Source organism: Bombus fervidus, chromosome 6 (assembly GCF_041682495.2).
Source record: "Bombus fervidus isolate BK054 chromosome 6, iyBomFerv1, whole genome shotgun sequence".
NCBI lineage: Eukaryota > Metazoa > Arthropoda > Insecta > Hymenoptera > Apidae > Bombus > Bombus fervidus.
In genome coordinates, this window is record NC_091522.1 from 14699225 (window position 1) to 14721239 (window position 22015).

General features: G+C 47.5%; 1 protein-coding gene across 22 annotated transcripts in view; it reads left to right on the forward strand.

The window, feature by feature from the left end:
• LOC139988205 (serine/threonine-protein kinase MARK2) overlaps nt 1–22015 on the forward strand; it is a 53261-nt gene that overhangs the window by 11599 nt on the left and 19647 nt on the right. For 11 of the 22 annotated variants that reach the window (XM_072005327.1, XM_072005334.1, XM_072005332.1 and 8 more), the window contains exons 2-7: nt 15475–16438; nt 16908–17214; nt 20434–20649; nt 20733–21111; nt 21213–21433; nt 21533–21644. In XM_072005327.1, the coding sequence (XP_071861428.1) occupies nt 15720–16438; nt 16908–17214; nt 20434–20649; nt 20733–21111; nt 21213–21433; nt 21533–21644 (1954 nt within the window). In that variant the 5' untranslated portion in view covers nt 15475–15719. Of the gene's footprint in view, nt 1–1239; nt 1601–3314; nt 5332–6251; nt 6257–13938; nt 15350–15474; nt 16439–16907; nt 17215–18319; nt 19907–20433; nt 20650–20732; nt 21112–21212; nt 21434–21532; nt 21645–22015 lie in introns of those variants that run through there. The other 11 variants (XM_074111783.1, XM_074111782.1, XM_074111784.1 and 8 more) reach the window with 8 other exon arrangements.

A 22015-nucleotide genomic window follows, 5' to 3' on the forward strand; every position in this document is an offset into this window, starting at 1 on the left:
GGTGCAAGTGGATCGTGTCAAGGATGCGTACGCGAAGCTAACTCGAGAATCGATAACCGTTCTCTCACTCGCTTTCACGATCCATCGAGTCGATACCGTTGCATAGGGTTCGCTTTCTACGTGAGATATCGGCGGACTTCTTCGGGTCGAGAAACTTTCCGATCATTGAACGTATCGACCCCGAACTTTCCACTCTGACAGGCAAACATCTTGCAGCGTGATCGCGCCGCACAGATCGATCATCTTCTTATTCGGTTTCGTCTGCGCACCGAGAGAAACAAATAGTACTCGGAAGATGGCGAAGACGAGGCGCTCTGGCGGAGAAAGGTGCCCATTGGGATGAAAACCGCCATCTCCTGTGAGAAACGGGACAAAGGGATTAAGGGACCACGTGTAAAAGTCAAACCGGTTTACCTTGACATTAAACGTTTTATCCGTGGACACGGTCTCGGGAGACTCGTTTCGTGCATCTTTTACCATGCACCGACTTCTAAAGTCAATTAATGTAATGGACCTCTGATCCTTTTTATCTATCTATTCTGTGTGTTATCTTTTCCTCCATCCACATCTACCTCGTGCGTTCGTTCGCTTGAAATATATTCGTTGCACAACGAACGTACGTATCTAGGCGCGCGATACTGTTTAATTTCTATTCAAGCGGCGGCATCCGATGCACGCAGAAATGCATGCACGTCCAGCGATGCTGTACGTGACTAGGGTAAACGTACGGTGCATAAAAGAGGGCCGTCGTTCAAGTCGTAAGCGCATTTGCTGACCTAACCCGCCGCCGGCGTTAAACGTTACCGATGCTTGCACGGTCGACGTCTCGCCGCTCGTTTATCAATGGATAATATCGAAACCGATTTCGAGTCGGTATATCGCGCACGTTCGTGCGCAACTGTGTTCCACGAGTAACCTTTCGAATCTAATCAACGTCTTCCCGAAACGACTCGATCTAACGAGAGAAAGAGATTCGTCTGCGATTTCCGGCAACGATACTCGAACGAATCAGCAGCGACGATATTGTCGTTTACGCGTGTTGCGTCGAATACGGTGATATGCGTGCACGCTTAGACACGAGACGGCATAGGGGGGCACAGCAGGAGAGGGAAAGAGCATATGCGTGCCAGAAGAGAGACGGAGCGAGAAAGGGAGAGAGTGTATCGGCTGCGGTGTAAGATCCAGTAACGAAAGAGCTCGGGTCGAGCGGAGCGCTCGCGTGTCTCCGTCACGGCCGTTCTACGTTCAGTTAGCAAGAGACTCGCGATCGAGCAGCATACTCGCTCGACTCGTTTGCTAATTCCGTTTCGATCGCGGTTCGCTCGATGAGAGTCACCCTGTGCCTTCCGTTCGATTTTAGTCGACCGATACGGTAAACAGAGCGGGAAATCGACACGACCGCGCTTCGATTTTTTGTCTCATAACTCGACACGATTCTCATCGCTCGTCGCTGCCCCTAATAAACAAATACGCGATCGGAATCGAAATTCGTCGCGCGTGTGTCGATCGTGCGGGAACTACCTATCCCAAGAACGTTTCTCGTTGTTGTCGTTTTGCTCGAGATGCTGCGCTCTACGGAAGGTGAACGAGTAACTTCAAGGTATACACCGTGTTTCTTTCCGTATCCTTTTGTTCCAGTCTGTTCCATTGCCTTTCCATCGTAACGAACGAACGCGTGGAAAGCGAAGGATGCGCGAAAACCATTCGATCGCTAGTTCATTCGCACTTCCGTTTCATTCTTTCGAACACTTCCCGAAAGGTCTTATCGCGAACGAACATTTCGAGTTGTAGGTCGACCGTGAATCGCATAATAGCGCGCGTCAATTAGTATGCGATAGGATAAGTCTGGAACGTTAACTCTATCGACGATAACTGTACGTTACGTAGGCTTAACGGCAATGCTCGGCAAAGTGAAGTTGATACCAAGAACAACTAAAAATGTCTGACCTCTGATATCGAAAACATCGAGTCGCTGTGTTTTTTTCAAACGCCATCGTCGTTTATCGATGATTCCGCGCATCGATCGCGAGAAGAATTTACATTTTCGCCGGTGACTCACACCGGCCAACGGCGATTATCGATCGAAAGCTTAGCGCGAGCAGCGAACAACCAAGAGACGCGTGACGCGAGTAACGAACGGATCGGTGACATTGCGCGACTCGTTTGGTACGCTCGTTGCGCGCTATCATTGTCTTTTAATTTGCGTTCCGCCGATGCAACAGGTTTAGCCAAGATCGCCCGTCGGTTATCGTTCTCTTTGTCGCTATTTTGGCAAAAAATTCCGAAAGAAAAATTCGGAATTCTAGTGTTTTGCGACATGAAACAGCCCGGTACGAATTTTCGCACCTTCGACGAGAAATCTAGTCGAACCGGTCTTTCAACCTATAATACTCTTTCGTTAGTCTAAACAGCGAGCTGCGTGTACATATATATACTTATTATTATTATTAACCCGGTGATCGTCCCGACCGAGCAACTCGACGGATCTCGTTTCGAACGAGCTTCGCTTTAGAAGCAATTTCGAAAGTGATATCGAGTATTTGTTCGTCGATGGAAAGGGTCGTCGAACACCGTCTCGGTTACGTCAACGTTGACGCCTGCCACGCGCGCGCACGGTCTGCGCGAAAATTGTCAACCATCCGATCGCTGGAAAATATTACGAGGCAAAGTACCTCGTGGTCGGACCACGCGATCTCCGTTTGCACCGCTATATAGCTTAAGGTTACGTACTTGTTCGGGTATCGAAGAACTGGCCTAATTAGTTTAACTTAACGACATTAGGAAGTCGGGTACGCGCTCTCGTTCTCTCTCTCTCTCTCTCTATATATATATATATATATACATATAACTCTCCTTCCATTCCTATCTCTGCCCCACCTCTGCCTCTTTCATAGTCTGTTTGTCTAGCTGTCTTTGTCAAAACTGTCGCATAGTTCTGAACAGAGTACGTTCGCGACAACATCTTGCTGACATCCGGTGTTCGTGAAAACCTCGGAAATCCCGCTTGAACGCGAATTCGACGGTACGAGTGAACAGGTTTGACAAAAGTGGCTTTAAACTTGACCGAGCGATCGACCACTACTATCCGATATAGATAAATTTATCCACGCGAACATCATTTTCTCTGTGAACGATCGTTGTTTATTGGTTTGCGGAACGATCAACGATGTGTTATTTCGGGTAGCGCTAAAAGGATTAAAGTCAGGTAGACGTCATTGACGAGTCGAAACGGAACCGAATAGAAACGATTTTGTTACTCTCGATAAGAATTCTTCTCAAAGACTCGTCCTCGCGACATCGTAACGGATATGTTTTGTGGCTACGTTTAAAGGGAATTGGAAACTGACGAAGCACGAATCGCGGATAACGCCGTGTTTGCCGATCGCGGCTGATCTCGTGTCGTGAACTTCTTTGCTTTATCGCGAACTTATAATACTTAACGACACACATGTAGGTGTATTATAGGCGGTCGTTGAACCGAAACCGTGTTGAATTTTGCACGCGTATTCGAATCGAATCGATGACAGATACCCAGTTGCATCGAATCGTGACCTAATCGCGAGTTACTTTCCTCTTTCGATAGAATAGTCCTACCATGTTCCGAAGGAGTTAGCTACGCTCGGATGTATTACATAATTCACGATAGTAAGATGATTGAGTAATAGGTTGAAGACAAGGTCGGTTTATCGGAATATCGAACATTTTGCGAGTCTAATATCATCGGCTGTTTCGCTTTCTTGCGGAAAGAGGGGGGACACGTTTGTCATGCTGTTGGGCGATTCGATTGTCCGGCGTGCATACAGTGAGCAATTGTACGTATATGTCGACACGATGTTCGAGTCGCGTAATCTTAGTGCGATCGCGTACGCAAAAGTTTCCATTGTCGCCGACGCGTGGCAAGCGAGCAAAGAGACGAGTTTCTGACTCGTTGGAATCTCACGGCAACGGCATTGAAACGTGGGGCGAAAGATAAGGTAGTTTGACAGAAAGGGATTTGCCAACGATTAGTTCGTTATCGCTCGCCTGTTCTTTCAAGTTTCTACGATACCACCAGGTATTTAACAACGAGGATCCGTTTCTTAAGAGAGATATCTTATTCGAAAGGAATAAAGGATTTTTCACGATTTTGTGAAAGTAACTTAATCGTTTCGACGTGCAAAGTTAGCCACGTTTGACAGATGTTAAACTCTCGAACAAAAACCGCTTGTAATCCTTACTCGTTGTATTTCGAGACTTACAGTGGCCACTCAAACAAGTTCTTCGCTTCCACCTGCCGCGCCAATCTGGCAACACCTGCACCCTTATAGATTCATACTCGTTCGCACAAAATCGCTCGTGTTTCTTCGTCTCGCCATCCGATCGACGGTCTTTCGATAAAGCAAACGCAAGTCAATTACGTTATTCGTGAAGCGATCGTATTGGTTTTCCGAAGTCTTCATTTTCCTTCGTTTTCTCCCTCTTCTTCTCTCTCTTCTCTTCTTCTCCCGTAGAAATACTTTGCCATCCTCTCGAGTTGAAATCGACGACAACGGACAAAGCGTAGGCAATGTAAAACGTGTATCGATTTCTTGCTAGGAAACAGAAATTCTAGAGGAAGATTGTACGCGCGAGAATTTGAACGAGCTGTCGCGTTTCTGCCACGATTCGATGGTTTCCGTGGAAAAGAACATCAGAGAATCGTTCCATTTAATCGATGTATCGTTGAGATACACGGTGAGAAACAAGTGGAAGAACATTTTGTGTCTATCGGTTAACCGATCCGTCGTTGTGTCGACAAACGTGTGAACTTTTCTAAAGAGTGTATCGAAAAGAAGAGAGCGGTCGGAAAGAGAACAGCAAGCCAGGTATCGCGCAGAGAGACCGAAAGGAAAAGTCGGCGATATTGGGCCCCAGCCGAACAACAACGTGGCTGGAATGTACGTGACAGAGACAGGTAACCACAAAGTGGTACCTGCGCCCACGATCAGATCAAAAATGGTCGAATACAAAACGGCTAACGAAACTGGCGAACGCTGTGGCGGAGGCGGCGGCGGCGGCGGCGGCGGTGGAGGTGGCGGTACACATCTGGCCGCTACCGTGAAAAATACCGTGCGCCGTCTGCTTCGTCGGACAAAAAGTCACCGGGACGCGCCGTCCTCGAACACCGCTGCGGCCGTGCAGGCGGCAAATGGAAATCGCGCGAATAACCTGGCCATTGTAAGGAATAAAACGAACAATGCGAATGATCCAACCGCCAGAAGATCTCAGCCCCCCCTTCCGCCATCTTCCGATCAACATTCGAGCAGAAACACTTACGGAAGACGACACTCCAGGCTGCGCGTTAGACTTCAGGTAAGAGAACGACGCCGTGTCGTGGAAAAATTATTCGCGATATTCTTCCCTTTCTCCGCGCTATAGTTCGCGCGAGCGCCAGGCGTGCGAACGGCATACGGAATATCTGTCGTCGTCTATCTATGCGATGCTGCTGGAAGTTATCTGCTAGTCGAGATAATTTTATCGAGAAAATCCACGTCTCGCGCGAACGAAGATATTTTCGACGATCGTCGTGTCTTTTACGATTTTCCCGCTTCGTTCGGCCAGGTTTGGCTGAGTCCGTATCGATTGTTTCATCTGCCTTACAGATTTCTCGATTGGTTCATTGTTCCGTTTGTCACGGTGCGATTCGACCGGGTTTCTGCTCGGTCGGTTCACACGCGTTTACGTAATCGCATTGTGATCAGCCTTCTCGTAAATTACCGATTTATTTCTCTTGATGTCTGCAATGACGAGCTGCCAAGAATATCGTCTACGCTTGCGCAACGCGTCGATCATTGCAGACAGAGTTTCGCCTTTTGAAAATAAAAAAGCGTACGTTCGATCTTAAGAAAATGGACGAAAAAGAGTCGAACGGCGCAGCAAGGCGACGAAGGCCAAACTCGCAAGAAAGGAACAACGTTCTCGTTTCCATCGCGAGCGTGTTCGAGCGGTGCGAATTCCGACGAACCGTCTTTATGGATCTTGTTTAATTATTGTAATATAAGGGTATTGTATGAGCGTCTCCGCGAACCAGCTGTGCTAGTCGTCAATAGCATAATTGTTTGCTGCTTAATTGCCCTTAGAATTACGAGTCGCAAAAGGTTACAACGAGCCGAGACGTCGCGAAACGACTCTACTCGTATCGTAGATTCGAGCGTGTTACGGTGACACGCGTGCGGCGCACGACTTGCTTAGAAACGTCGAAACAAGGTTGATTAGGTTTGCGTCTGCAAACTCCAAAGCGATAATTACTTCTTCCTTCGTTGCGGAACAATGAATTCTCGTAGATGTATCGTAGCTTGTGAAACGCCCGTTTCTCTTGACCGGGTGCTCCTTTGCAACGCAACGCGTCGATTGGTCCGCTGGCAGAGGAAATCTATTCGGTTCGTTGTTTAAGCGATGGCGATGTATATTCCGCCGCTCCCTTTTTACGAAAACTCATTTACATCACACTTACGCCATAACGACGACGGTAGTGTTCTTGATATCTAATCTATCGTACGAGTGTGCGTTTTTCTTCCCAAACATTCGTGCGTCTCTGTTAATTTGATTAAGCGTCTCGCTGTATCCTGTACGACCCATTCTTCGAGACAGAGACAACAGACGAGGAATTACGAAGGTGAGAAGAACGATAGTGTGCGTTTCTCGATTACCTGTGCGCACAGTGTATATATACATACCTTGGCGTATGCTTCTCGACTCGCTTTCCTTTCACCATCGAAGAATGTACGCGCAGCCGTACACATTGCCGTATAACTCGGCTGCGTGATCATACGCCATCGGTTTCCGCTTAAATCGCCAACTTAATCGTCTAACGATTCCGTGTCTACTCCAACAAGTTGTTTCTTTCGATATCGAGAAAATACGCGCAACACGTAGCTACTTTTTCTTCGCTTTCGCCATCTCCTCGAAGGCAAATCCAACATTTCCATAGTTTTGCGCAATTTCGATGTAACGAACTCGTTGAATCCGCGCTTTCTGCATCGCCAAGATATAGCGATGGTTATGAAACATGCGTGACCTTGATAAACGGCGAACTGGACGCGCGATTTTATCGCGTTATTAGGTTAGCGAAACGAAACGAAACGAATTTATTTGTTACATACGTGACTAACACCTATTCTGCCTTTGAATATGCGAATAGCGTTCCTTCGCAACGCCAGACGTTTCTCGGAGATTGAAAGCTTGGTCGAGTGGGCGGTATCTTTTTAGTAACGATTACAGTGACGTCATCCAACGTGTACACGGTTCACACGATCGGTTCTACGCGATCTTAGAGAAAAGTAGAATAAGAGGAAATCGGCACGACTACGTTCCTAGCATTTCGTCATTCATACTCGCTACGGTCTGTCAGCGATCAACGTCCGATAGTATTTCGCTAGTTTCCAAGCGATTACAAAGGTCGTCGTAATCTTCGATCAAAGCCACACCTATTCTCAAACCGACTTGTCGAAACTCTCGTTCGAGTTACACAAGACGACGAGAAGTTATTAAAATTCATTTCGGCTGAGCTATCTATTCCGTACATTATCGGGGGTCAAAAGAACTGTCGAAGTGCAAGTTTGCTTTTACTTAAGCGCTAAATACACTTTCAATGTTGTCCGATGTATCGAGAAGCACGAACGTGCAATCGCATCCAACACGCGTACGTACCGATATTCTTACGATTTCTTTTATACAAAGCTACGAACAGCTTGTATGGAAATGGAAAAATCCGTTTGCAAGGAGAAGAAGAGATACGGTAGCAGCTTTCTACGACGTCCAAATATCCAGCGTTGCGATTTTGCTATTGAGGTGAAACTCGCTGGAAAAAAAAACAGCTAGTTGCCATTGGTGACGGTAAACTATCTTTCGCCGACACCGGCTAACAACGGCTCGTATGTACTTTAAACGATTCACTTCCGCGATAGCCATCAGGGGACTGTCCATCCGTACGTGCATATGCAACGTTTGTACGGACATTGGATGGGAGTTTTATCAAGGCCGTTTCCATCTAACGAATCGACATTCCCCTCCGTAGCCGACTGTAGTCTTACTGAAAATTATTTTGGACACCGTTTAAAATATAACAGCTGGTGAAATAGGTTCTTGGTATCGAACAGCGTTGGATATTCGGTGTTTCGTAGTTTCCCTAACGATCCATTCCGCCTTCTTTTCTTTAGCGTTTCGCTGGTTGTTCGGATCGGATCTCGCGCGATCGGGCAAGAGAAGAGAAGAGAAAGAAATTTGTTGGACAAATTACACGAGCTTGACGTCATCGGTGGTTGTTCGCGAAGCGACGCGTGCATTTGCCGCGCCTATGCAACAAATACGTAATTAGCAACGAATTCGAAGTTTAGCCGTACCGTGGAATATTCGGAGGAACAACGCCGTTCGCGCGCATGTCGGAACGCGGAAGCTGTCGCCGTATATCGAGTATCGATTCGCCTGCGATGATTAGGAAGAAAATCGACACTTCAGTATCGTAGTGATAACTGTGCTCCTGTGTCGATTCGAAATTCCCAATTGCGCATATGATACCGATTAAGGAGGAATTATGTAAACCAACTTAGATATTTTCATACGCGTGGCATGCACAAGTGCAAAGCCAACGCTAGGTCATATCGGACGGACACGTGCATGATAAACAATTAGTAGACGCTAGACCTTGTTTCCTGATTCAGATGCTTCGACATATTCTCGTTACTTGCAACGATTGTCTCCGCGTAGTCTTTCTTCTACTCCGTTACACTTGGACAATGGCGAAACACAGAGTCGATGTCGCAAACAAATTCCATGAAAATCGTAAAATTGTTATCGCTATGGAGACGTATATTTTACAAGTTCTTTCATCCGTTGAACGTTTCCTACGATGTAAACAAGGAACAGAACGGTTCGTTATCTCGCGAGTATAACGAGTGTCGAAAAAGCCTTTGATAAGCATAGACCAACACGAATAGGTAGATCGCGCGAAAACAGCGACAATGTTGCATTGCTCCCATACATTTTGCAACGGTCGGTCGATCCGAGAACTGAACGGGCCAATGTCGGTGCGTGGTGTAGATCTGGGGAATTCGAATTCTGTGAATTATTTAAAAGGGCAGAACGAGTTGCGTGGCTATTCCGGTGGTTATTAAAACCCGATAAGAATCATCGTTTGTTTATCGAGTTGTAAAACGCGATTAGGAAATTATTCGTTTGAAACACAACGAGTCGGTATTTCGCGCGAAGCGTTCTCGGCGCTTGCGAGCAACGCGTATAAACCCATTATCGTGATTCGATTTTGGAATCACGGAAACAAGAGGAATCGAAACGCTCGATCGCTTGCCGACCGAAAGAACAGAGAAGGTAGAGGCAAATGTACGTTAACGGAAACCTAACCAGTTCGTATCGAGATTGTGGCCGCGTGGTTTTTCTTTTTAAATCGTTTTCTTTTTTTTTCTCTTCTGTTTCCTCGTTCGCAGCCGTCGTAACGAGCGTGCGCTCGACCGTACGAGAACAGAGTTTCTCGTTGAAGGTGCTGGTAAATTATCTCTATGATAGAAAGGGGCGTGCCAGGCGTCCAATGTAACTCGGTTACTGCGAAAGTCTGACTTTTCTGCGAGGTTACGGCCTACACGGGAATATTCCATCGATACCAAGACTCGCATTCCTCGCTAAATGAAATTTCTTACGATTAGTCTCACCTCGAGTGTATCGATACGGAGAGTTCAACTCGGAGTCGTGCGTGCGTATTTCGCTTGGAATTTTCGTCGTTTATCTTCCCCGCGACGATCGCCAACGAATATAATCGCGAGATCCTTCGCAACACGAAAGTGCCCCTGTCTTGCGACCACGAACAACAACAACGATGGAAGTGGAAGAAAACGATCGTCGTGCGTATCTTCGAGTAGTGAGGGAGGGGAAGAGAGAGAGAGAGAGATGCCAGGAAGAAGACAAATTGCGAGTCACTGACGAATCGGTGCCAATTACTTGGTCGATCGTGTTCGCGGAATCGACGATGTCTAGTCGGTTTTCGGTAAACAACTACTCTCCCACTTTTCGTGTTTCTTCGTTTCGTTCGCCGTCTATGACGCGAGTGTCGCTAATTCGATATGTCCGCGATGACAACAGAAAAAAGTATGCTATCTCGCGACATCGCCGTTATCGTTGATTTATCGTCACGCGGTTATCGATCTTCATTGATCCGATCGATAACAAAACGGGAAAAGATGCAACTACGATAGAAGGACTCTTCGTAATCGTTGGCTCTCGTTTCGCATCGATTCATCGGGTTCTCTTCTCGTACGCGGCTCACGGCCAGTCGCGAGACGAGCGCGATCTTCGTTCTACCCCACAATTTCCTTTGTTACGGCGAATTTCCTTTGTCGGAACAGTCCGTTACACGCGGTACGAAAATTTACGCCTCGTTACAGAGGCTAAAGCTAATTCCTTCCAAAACGTAGACACGAAACGGTTGAATCTACCGACCTATCTTCTTGTAAAATTCCATCTAACAAGCTATTTTGTAACATTGTTTCCTTTGTTTCCTATCCTTTCGTTCTCCATAAATGCATAGAGAGCGTGATAAGGTACGTAAAATTCTTTCACGCCGTCGCACTTCCGCGAACCATCGGCCTGACTAACGTGCAAGGTGAGTCGATAAGAAACACTGTCTAAAGTAACTCGTTAACTCGTTGGTTTTATCGAAAACTTTTAAATAAATTCTGTTGCATTTCAAGGGACTCGACAGGATGGATGCAATTTTATTTTCTAATATCTTACGTTTTATATCGCGTTAGATATCAGGCTGGCCTTGAGTTTCTTAAACGGCACCGTATATTTTTGTTTAGACATTTTCTACGAAGAAGCGTTAATCTACTTGTATCGAAGAACCATTAGTTTAAGTGATATTTTCACTTGAATTTGTCAAATTTAACGCACGAAAAACAGGTGACGTAAACAGGTAAAGAATACCGTCCCACGTCTTTCCTCGCCTCTCGTACATTGAATTTGACAAATTGGAGCTAAAGTATCTGCCAAACTAACGATTCTTCGGTATAAATAAGTTAATACCTTTCTAATACTTCGAAGAGAACGTTCAGCTGCATCGAATGTACGGCACGGTATCTGAAAAGTTCAAGAATGACCTCGATATCTCAGAAAACGCAAGATATTAGAAAATGAAATAGCATCGAGACCCTGGGGAAATGCAGCGTAATTCGTTTAAGACGTTTTCGACGAAACCAACGGACAACGAGTTGTTTCAGAAAGTATTTTTTATTGACTCATCCTGTATACACGTACTTGAACAAACGACGGTCAGACGTAAATTTCGGAAGTTGATGATTCCTCTCGAGCCGAATCGTCGAAGGTAGAATCCAATCGAACGGAATTCGATCGTCGGATGCGTAGGTAACGCGAAATGGGCCATTGCATCGGCGCACGTCAACTTTCATATTTACTCGGCGTCAAACGTGCACGTTGGGACGCGATAATCTTCTCCGCGAAAGGTTAGAGAAATGTGTGACCCGAACGCGACTAGTCTACGGAAGGTCACGAGAAATCGCAACTATCTCGTCGAGTTTATTCCAGTTGATAATGCCGCTTAATGATTCGTCGATCCTCGACCAACGTATCGTTCGCAGCTACTTTCAATGACTCTTCAGGGAAGGGACCTTTCGAACGGCGCGAGATCCTCCGACATGTGGGTCGGTTCGGACGTCGTGGAAAATTTCAGCCAAAGATCTAAACTCGAAATACGATAATAACGCTTGAACGCCGATCCGTTTATACCGACAAACGCGCCAGGTTCGTAAAGAAATGGACACGATTTATACGAAACTAGTGGAGTCGAACGGTGGAAGAAAAATATTTTCGCGTGTTTCGGTACGCCTACGGCAACCAGGCGAAAGCAGAAGTCGCGAGCGTGATCCAACAGATCTCAAGGTCGATGGTCTCGGCAGTAGAAAAGATGGCGGCTCGAGGGTACCGAAGCGATCAAACGCAGACCTGCTATCGGCACTTGCACTTTGAGCTCTTAACACGATGGCCGATCGCGTTGGAAAAGGAACGCCGACAACCGAGAGAGACGAGAAACGAAGTTTACTCGATCGACTCGGTGATCAATCGCGCGCGTGACTCACGAGCACGGCTTTCGTCGATCGCGCGTACAGTTGACCGCAATTGGCGTACGCGGTTGCGCTCGCACTCGCGAGAAGTTTTCGCGTCGCGCCGAAGACGGCATATAGCGTGGCATATGGTCGTGGCGCGGCATGGCATGGCTCGGCACGTAACGCGCTTCGTCGCGTCCACCGGATGCAGTCTCATCGGGGATCGGCGAGACTGCCCGACGCGAGCCGTTTCAGTGGCCGTTCGTCGAGTACACGCGCTCCATCTTTTCACGATTTTATCGTTTTCGTACGTGAAACGATCGAAAGCAATCGGGCAAACACAGTGAATAAGTGCGAAAACTGACGCGTCTTGCTAATTTACATGTACGCGATATATATCGGCGATGCGTCGCACGAATCTCTTCGCTCGATCGCTCCTTCCTCCGACTCTTCCCTCGATTTCGCTTTCGATGGAATCGCTTTACGCGCATAGAATACGTTTCATTTCGCAACTCGAATAACGAATTCGAGACTCTTAAGAATATCGTTACGCGACGATTGTACACGGTTCCCTGTTCTTTATCCAACGAGCGAGATAAGATTGGGAACGATCGAAAAAGGACAAAGCCTGAATACGGAAAGGTAAAATGTAAAAGAAAGGAAGGTGGACGCCGAGGCTTTACGTAACTTGCGTGTAATTTAACGTTACTCGAGAATCGTACGACTAATTGGTACGTGAGTAGGCGTAGTTTGCCAAGTTCTCTCGAACCAGTCGTTTATCTTGTATCTTGGATAATTCGCCATACGCGGATTAATATCGTACTTAAGGGAAAGTTTACACACCGAATTAACCACGAGAAATACGCGTACGATGGAAATGAATGTTTAAAAATTTAGCGTTGCTTACCGCCGATATCCAAGTATCTGCGCTCGATGGACCAGAACGCTGGCGAACGTTCGATGCAAACAGTTGGCTGCTGCTGCTTCGCGTTGATTGTTTTTACTTATGTACGCACGTTGCCACGCGGTGAATGCAAACGAGAACTCGCATCAAGTTCACGTGGGTGAAGCGCGATTTCGATCGGACAAGAGTGAGATATCTTTTCCAGGTTAGCCTTGCTAGCCACCTGTTCCATTCTTAACCACGACTTATGCTTTACTGCCTCTACGTATTCAGCGCAAGCAGAATGCGCGGCCTCCGCTTTATCATCTCGACAACGAATCTATCCTCCAGACCACATATATAGATATAGCTGACTGTCTTTGGTAGATTTTAACCTTCTCGGAAATCGCGATTTAAACGTCTTTACCAGCGATAAGAAGGCTCTCTCTCTCTCTCTCTCTCTTTTTCCATCTCCGTCTCTCCTTGACCTCACTCGTTTCCTGTACAATCGGTCGACGCGAGTAAGCGAAAACGGAAATCTCTTGTTATCGATCACGATGCACCGCTCAAAAATTGTCTCTTTCCGTGGAAATTTCTGAAAGAAAATCCGCAGAGGGGAATTTCGTCTTGGTAAACCGGATCGGAGAATCGTCGCAACGAAACGAACCGTCGAAAATCGATTACAAGCAGAATTCTCGGAAAATTACGACGCGAAACTCCTTCGGATAATCCTCGAGTAATACGTATCTATCAGATACTTTGAATTATTGTAGATACTTTTATCGTTAGATAAAAAAGACGAGGGCTCGCCTTACTCAGTAAGTTGGTTCGTTCGAAGACTCGCCTTTATCAGTTTTCAGGTTTTACTCGTTGTTGTCGTTTCGATTAAAGAAAAAAAAAAAAGAAAAAAAATGACTCCCACCGACAAGGAGAAAATATATTTTTCTTGGCTCGGTCGTGTTAGAAATTCTTGCAACTTGGGCGTTGGAATCGAGCTCGAGTTAGGTTGCTTGTATCGCTTATCAGCATCTACCGCTGATAACGGTCTAACGAAGTCAAGTTGGCCGGTCGTGCTCTTATCGTTCGAGGGAAATGGACCCAGTTGTTCGTAGCCGACCGTTGACGCGCAACCTCGCAGCGTTCGTTCCTTTTCGGCGATCGATCCGCGTTTTTTTCGCAAAGTGTCCGCCGCGTCGCTCGAGCGTTCCATCTTGGACGACCGGTGACTTAATCGAAGGAAAGATTGTCGCGCGTATTCGATATATAACGATTACGACTACGGTCGATCGAGCAAATATTTCCTCTCCGACCTTCCATCGACGTTCGTTCGCAACCGCCTACAGATTCGTTGCTTCCTTCGTTTCTTTTCTTCTCTTCTCCTATCCGTTTACGTTTTTGAAATTTGCATACGTTTCCATAGGTTTGTGCGAAGCGTTTATTCTGGTCGAGAAATCGGTACCGTTTCTTAGATATCGCGCCGCCATCGAGGCCAACCGTGAGATTATTACAACGGAAAGAGACGCGTTTCTTATCGCGCTTACCAACCTGCACTCGAAACGATTCCAACTTTTCCATCGAACGCACCCTGATCCGTTTCGCAATTAACTGCGAAGTTGCTTTCTCCGAGTTTTACCGCGGCGTTCCGTTCGAACAATTTCCGCCGAGCGATATCTATTCGCCGGCTATTGGAACAGTCGGTTCGTTCGGCTGGAGAAAACGTGCCTTTTCGTATTCGAGCGCGAGCTACTAGCGACCATCGAGCGATAAGCAAGTGAAAAAATAAACTCGAAGATCGACGAATCAACACCTTGGAAAGACGCGTGCGTGGCATATCTTTATCGGTCGGTTCGATGTATCGCGCGGAGTACCGTAACATCGGTGCCATCCACTTTCTTTTCTCGTTAGTTGTTTTTTTTCTTTCGTTTCTTCCTCGTTTGCCTGTCCTTCCGTGTATCGACACCTTCCACCATCGATTTCCATCGATCAGAAATTCGTGCCGGACAACGTATACAAGGCCTGTGTATTCGCCGCAATCGTCGCAACCATAATCACCTTCACGCTTCGATTTTTCGAATCGGCGAATAATCGAAATCGCCTGTCCGCGAGTCGACGCACCTGGTACTCTGGCGAGATCGATCGCCAAGAAAGTATCACGAATCACGACCGTTCGCTTCGGTCGAGGAAAGCTTTCGTGTTCACATAAAGTGTGTCTGTACGCGCCGCTGCTTTTTGCTTGTCGATACCTCTATATATATATATACACATACACACATGTATATGTCATTGTTGCCAACAAGAAATAAAGTATAAGACCGGCGAAGGATAATCGGCTGGATCGTGTCTCGTGCCTCGTGCCTCGTTCCTCGTGCTCGGGTTTTGGGTAATATACATACATAAATGTCTCAACGTGTGAAGAGTGATAATCGTCCCTTCGTCGACGAAGATCGTCGCCCAGCGAAGCGATCAGCGGCTCCTTAACGAGGATAACGCATGTTTTTCTAACAGAGAACGCGACCTGCCAAGCTGCCTGTGGAAGCCGATCCATTCGGTCGATGAAGGATCCATGTTGAAGAATTACCGCTGGTGCTGTACGACGTTCGAACATTTTCCCAAAGTTTGCTGACGACGCGTGGAAAACTATCGAATCCCGCCGAGTGTATCTCTTCTTTCTCGCGACGAGAGAGAGAGAGAGAGAGAGAAAGAGAGATAGAGAGAGCGTTCGAACGCGATAACCTCTCTGTCGATCGATCATGGAGGGTCGAGAAAGTCTGTTCTCTCGAGCCCAACCGAGCAGAGGCTCGATTCGATCGCAAACCGAGCGACAGAGCCTCGATACGCCGAACGTCGCGACGACGGAGAACAAACAACGTCACATCGGTGGATACCGATCCGCGAACAGAGAACCGACGAGTCTCACATCGGCACCCGGAAGGTACGTGGCGACAGCACGTACACCGATGGACAATTTGAAGCAGTGGGAGTTGGTGGAGCACGATCATCGTCTCCAAGTGATAGAAAAGGGAAGCATGGCGAATCCTTCGTCGAAGGGTGGTGTCGTCAAACGTTCACCCAGCGTCGCTGGTAACGACGCGACATCGATCGCCGGTAAAAAGGCTATCGCGATCGAAGCGAGCCTCGAGGAAAAATTGAAGGCGTTCAAAAACTCGAACATCGTTCAGCCTATCGCGGTTCGTCCTCGACGCGATGACGATCGTTCCGACAGCGACGCCAAGCTTCCGGTTAAACTCGAACTGATCCTGAAACAGCGAAAAGGTTCGGGTGCAGAGAGTACGGATATGCTTCAACGATTGGAGCAGCAGGTCAAGGCCATCGAAATGGACACTCTCGCAGCCAGAACGCGCCAGTTGGAGATCAGCTCGGATTTCGAGCCAGAAATTCTATACACGGACCTTCGATACAGGGAACACGAGGATCTACTTCGAAACGTGACGGATGACGAAGCCGAGGGGTAACATTTTCTCTCTTCTCATCATACCGAAACAATAATTCTTTCGCGTATGTACATGCATTCGCAACGCGCACTACTACGGCCTTCCGTCCCATTTCCGTTCCTTTCTCTCATTTTTCTTTTTTTTTTCGTCTTTTTTTCTGTTTTCTTTTTTATCTTTTATCCATTTAGTTGTTTTTTCTCGGTTCCCTTAAATCTGTTCCGTTCTCGTTCGTTGATTCGTCCGGGAAGGCGTGACTCTGCGAGATCCGTTTCTCGTGCGTGCTACGCGTCGCGTATCGCGATCATCGACGTGTCGTTCGTTTTATGAAGCGTCGAACACGCTCGGCAATACGCCCCGTAGAGCCGGGCGAAGGCAAGCGCGACGAAGAGGCACGTCGATCTAACGCCTAAAATCGTAGAAAAAAAAAAAAAAAGAACGACGAACGACAGAATTAGAGAATGACCACCGATGAATTAAAACGAAAAGGGCCTCTCCGTTGCATCGAGGAGACGCGACGAGGAACTCGACGGGAAACGCGGGCGTTACAACGAAGAAAGCGACGACGAAATTATCAAGGACAGCCTCGGACACGAGGCGAGCACAGGAAGCGGAAGTGCCCCTTCGAGCGCAGACTAGGATGGTGCAGCAAGCGCGTGCGTTCGTCGCGGCACGGGCCAACAACAACGCGAAGAAAGATCAACGGCAGCAACAACGGCGACAAACCAATGCGGTTAACAACGCGATCAAACCGTCGTCAGACATCATGCAGAAGAGTGGCATAAATGAGAAGGAGGTAGATATTGTTTATAATGGACGGCAATTAAATAGAAGTAGTAAATCCTTTGGAGAGCGGACGGAGAGAATGAGAGTGAGAGAGAGATGGTCGAGGGAAATTTCCCAATGACAAGCATTGTTTCATCTTTTCTCTTTTCAAACCTTTTTCTTTTCTTTTCTTCTTCGATTTCTTTCCGTTTTGATTTTCGTCTATCGTTTTATCTCTTCTCCGAACAACGACGTTAAATCGCAGCGAAACTCATACAGATCGAACGATCGAATCGATAGAATAAGTGGAATGCTGAGCGATGTCGAGACCGATGGTCGGTCGTATCGTCGTATCCACGTTCAGCGAACGTAGTTACAAACCCTGGCTGACCAGTCGAGTATAACGAGAGCACAGCAGCGTAAACGCATTTACATACACGCCCGGATCACCTACCTACTTAGACTCGCAGTCTGCTTCTCGTCCGTTTCAGCTAGAATGACGCGGATGGCTTGCGTGTCTACTCGCTCGTACGAGGGTGTATCGTCTAACGATCGTGAAACCCATCAAAGTCGATTTCCCACTTTCGCGTCACACGCTTTACCTCGCATCCCGTTTCTTATCTTCTTTCTTCCTCGCCCCTCCCCTTTTTTTTTCCTCCAGACTCGGCAGATTGGAAGCGACCCGGTCCAAAATATCGAATCTCTTCACGCGTTAAACCAGCGCTTGGCTCGCCAATCCCTTTAAATCGTATCTCGTTGCGAACCGAGCAATACACCGAATTCGCGTTAAGTAACTCGCTCGACACGGCTCGATCGTCTTCCTTTTCTTCTCTTCTCCTTTTTCTTCTTCTTCTTCTTCTTGTTCTTCTCCCATCGAATTAAGAACGTGGCGAATTCGGAAACAGCGATGGTCGTCGATCGAACGCGTGATCAGCTGACGACGCGAAAACTCGGTTTCGATCGCGCGCCCCAGAGGACGGAGATGATTCGCGAAAGTTGGTAAGAGGGGTTGTTGGTAGTCGGTACTTATTCCCGAGGTTGACGCTTGCGCAGACGCGATCATCGTCGTGCTCGTCGTCGTTGTCGCCGTTGTCGCGGCCGTCGTGGTCGTCGTCGTGTCTGTCGTCGTCGTGGTCGTCGTCGTAATCGTCGTCATCGTGATCGCCATGATCGCGATACCGCCGGTGGTCGTGGTCGTGTTCGTGCTCGTGGTTGCGATGGTCGCGTCGAGACAATCGTAGGGGAAAGCGGACAAGCAGGGAGAGCTGGGAAAGCTCGGCTATCAAGGGTGGTTCGCTTGTAGAGCAGCAGTAGGGGGTGGCGGCATTACGCGTATTGATTCTCCTTTCGCATCCCTCGGCTGTGCACTTCTTCGGCCGGCAAGCGAGTCTGCTCTAACCGACGAATACGAGGAAGAAGTTAGTCGTCGGACGGTGACGCAACGACGAGCGAAATTTCTTTGGACGTCACGCGTCCTGTTTCGTACGTGATATCGCGTGGCGACACCTTGGAGTTGGATCTGTCACCGACCGGAGGACGAGGATGCGTTCCGCTCGGTCCTCGCGCGACCTAACCCAGAGACGAAGGCCGCCAATTGTGATTAGTGACGTCAGACGCGTACGCGCTCGCGCTCGCGTTCGCGTTCGTGGCACGCCTCCGGGACTTTGTCTTCGAGCGTCGATCGCTGCTTTTTTCGTTTCCGTTCGAGCGCTGTTTCGATTCGTTTAACGAGTTTCGGGTCGGCCGACCGGACAGTCTACGTTTCTTCCCATCGATGTACGCTCCTCGCCCCTTTTTCGTTCTTCGCTGTCACCAATGGAGGAACTACTCGTCGCTGAATTCATCGAGGCGACAGTGCGAACAGCCGAGTGTGCACTTTCGCTGTTGTCGAGCGACCAATCTTGCGACGCAAACAGTGTCTGAGTGATACGTGCTGATTCGTAAACGACTGTTTCTAATATTCGTCGACATTCGTGCACGCTTTCGGACTGGTTTTTGTGAAAGGAAACAGGAAGCTACTCGGCAATCGTTCGCGAAGATTGTTCGAACGAGACGATGTTTCGTTTCGTTTCGCTTTGGACACGCGCACGCAGTTGTATGGCTGCCGATCGCAACCGTACGAATCCCTTCCCCTCCTGTCTTTGCCACTTTCGTTGAAAGTCAACGCGAACCGTCGTTGCCTCGGGAAAAGCCTCCGTTCTGACCGATAACTCGAGTGTCTTCTTGCTACCGTTTATGAAATAGTTGAACGACAGAGCGTGAAAGAAAACGATCGTGTGTGTCGTTATGCGATTCGCAGGGAAGGATCCCTCGCAGAAAAGACAGAAAACAGTTTGTTCCGCTTTGACGCATCTTCCTACCTCTGCGATGTCGTATACGCGCTTTTTTATCTGGCTGATTTATGAATAAGGTGATAAGGACTTGGTGTACATCGACCGTGAACGAAAATGGCCAGGGAAGAGTACGACGGAGAAGCGAATGATACTCGCTCGAGCGTTCCGATCGTTGATGCCCTTTTCTTGCTAACCTCCGAAGCGGCCGAAAGCTTGTTTCGATCGAGTCGGTCGCCATAAAGGAGAAGGTGCTGCGAGCAACATCTTCTCGATTGCCGGTCGATTTTCTTTGTTTCTTTGCAACACGCCGAAGAAAAACCGATCAAACTGGCGGCCTCGAAAGTTGCTGCAGCCTCCTCTTGCAAGATGGTCACTCGTGGCCATACGCGGGTAATTGACCTTGTGCAAATTATTATCTCTGCATCTTCCGAGCTATCTTCACGTTTCTTTTGCAATGCAACTTCGTCGACAAATTTTTGCACAGCCTGTACGCTGGAACGCTGCGATATTAGAAACGCAATTCGCATGAAGTTTCTTTAACGAGGTTCGATTAAATCCTATCGACGAGTTTCCGTCCCTGGAAATGTGAAACGTGATCGCGTGGTCGCGTGGTCGCGACACGCGAATTGCACGCGTAAAGCTCGACGCGCTCTGGTAACAAGTCGAACAAGCTCGAGTCGATCGAACAAACTCGAGCGAATTCGAGCAAAATTCGAACTTTGTCAGCACAGAGTGATATATGTATATATATATATATATATCATATATGGAAATAGAGAAATCTCGCGTAAACGATCGAAACGTTGAGTCGGTCGGTAGAATTCAGTTTTGTCGCAGCAGCTGCAACGCCATGCGAGAATTACCACCGTCCCTCGTATTCGGTCTTAATCTAACGAGATCTACTGCGTTTATTTCAGACAGGGGATGGCGTGGGAGTGTCGAGTAGCGGTGGTCGACTCTCGTCTCGAAGTCGGACCTCGGAGGAGCCCCACATCGGCAAGTACAAATTACTCAAAACGATCGGCAAGGGTAACTTTGCCAAGGTAAAGCTTGCCAAGCACGTGCCTACCGGGAAAGAAGTGGCTATCAAAATCATCGACAAGACTCAATTAAATCCCGGTAGTCTTCAAAAGGTAAGGAACGAGTTGCCGTTGAATCATCGTCAGAACGAAGCTATTAACGAGAAGACGTGATCGATGTTTGTTGCGTGTTACAGCTGTTCCGCGAAGTAAGAATAATGAAGATGCTCGACCATCCGAACATAGTGAAGCTTTTCCAAGTAATCGAGACCGAGAAAACATTGTACCTGGTAATGGAGTACGCTAGTGGCGGTGAAGTTTTCGACTACTTGGTTTTGCACGGTCGAATGAAGGAGAAGGAGGCTAGAGCAAAGTTCCGGCAGATCGTCTCTGCCGTGCAATACTGCCATCAAAAGAAGATCATTCACAGGGACTTAAAAGCGGAAAACTTGCTACTCGACAGCGAGATGAACATCAAAATCGCAGATTTCGGTTTCAGCAATGAATTCACTCCGGGCAATAAGTTGGATACCTTCTGCGGTTCACCTCCTTACGCAGCACCCGAACTTTTCCAGGGTATACTTTGTCTTTCCTCTTTTCTACTTCTTCTCTTTCTTTTTTCTTTTTCCTTTCGAGAGAAAGCAGCGATGTCATCGATCTATTTGTTTGCCATTTAGGTAAAAAGTACGACGGGCCCGAAGTAGACGTTTGGTCGTTGGGAGTGATATTGTACACGTTGGTGTCTGGATCACTGCCGTTCGACGGTTCGACGCTGAGAGAACTGAGGGAACGAGTACTACGAGGAAAATATCGAATACCGTTTTACATGTCCACGGATTGCGAAAACCTGTTGAAAAAGTTTTTGGTGCTCAACCCGACGAAACGGGCCTCCCTAGAGGTAAGCGGTCAGACACGATAATCACGGCGAACATTAACGCGATCGTCGGCCGTGTACGGTGTCTGCTTCTAGAGCGTTCCTATTTTTCTCTGCTTCTAGACTATTATGAGAGACAAATGGATGAACATGGGATATGACGACGATGAATTAAAACCGTACTTAGAACCTGAACCTGATTATAAAGACCACAAGAGGATAGGTGAGTCTGCCAGTATGTACATAACACTTACTATTTATTGTTTCTACATAAAATAATAAAACTGCATGATTTACGACCACCCAGTTGTCACGTCGACTAACGTCGCGTCGCATCGTGTAACGCTGCTCGGGATCGAACGTGCTATACAGTTCCGTGAACGGTATACGACTCTTTAATGAAGCAACGGTTGGTCGTAATTAAACGATTCTTGAACTCTTCGCATCGATAGGACCGTCAGACGATCTTACTACGTACGAGAGCTGGCTGTGTTTTTAATGTGTGCGCCAAACTATGCGCAATAGCGATAGTAATAGCGATAGTACTAGAAACGGTGTTAGCGACGGTAGTACTAGTAGTGGTAGTAGTAATAGCCATAGCATTAT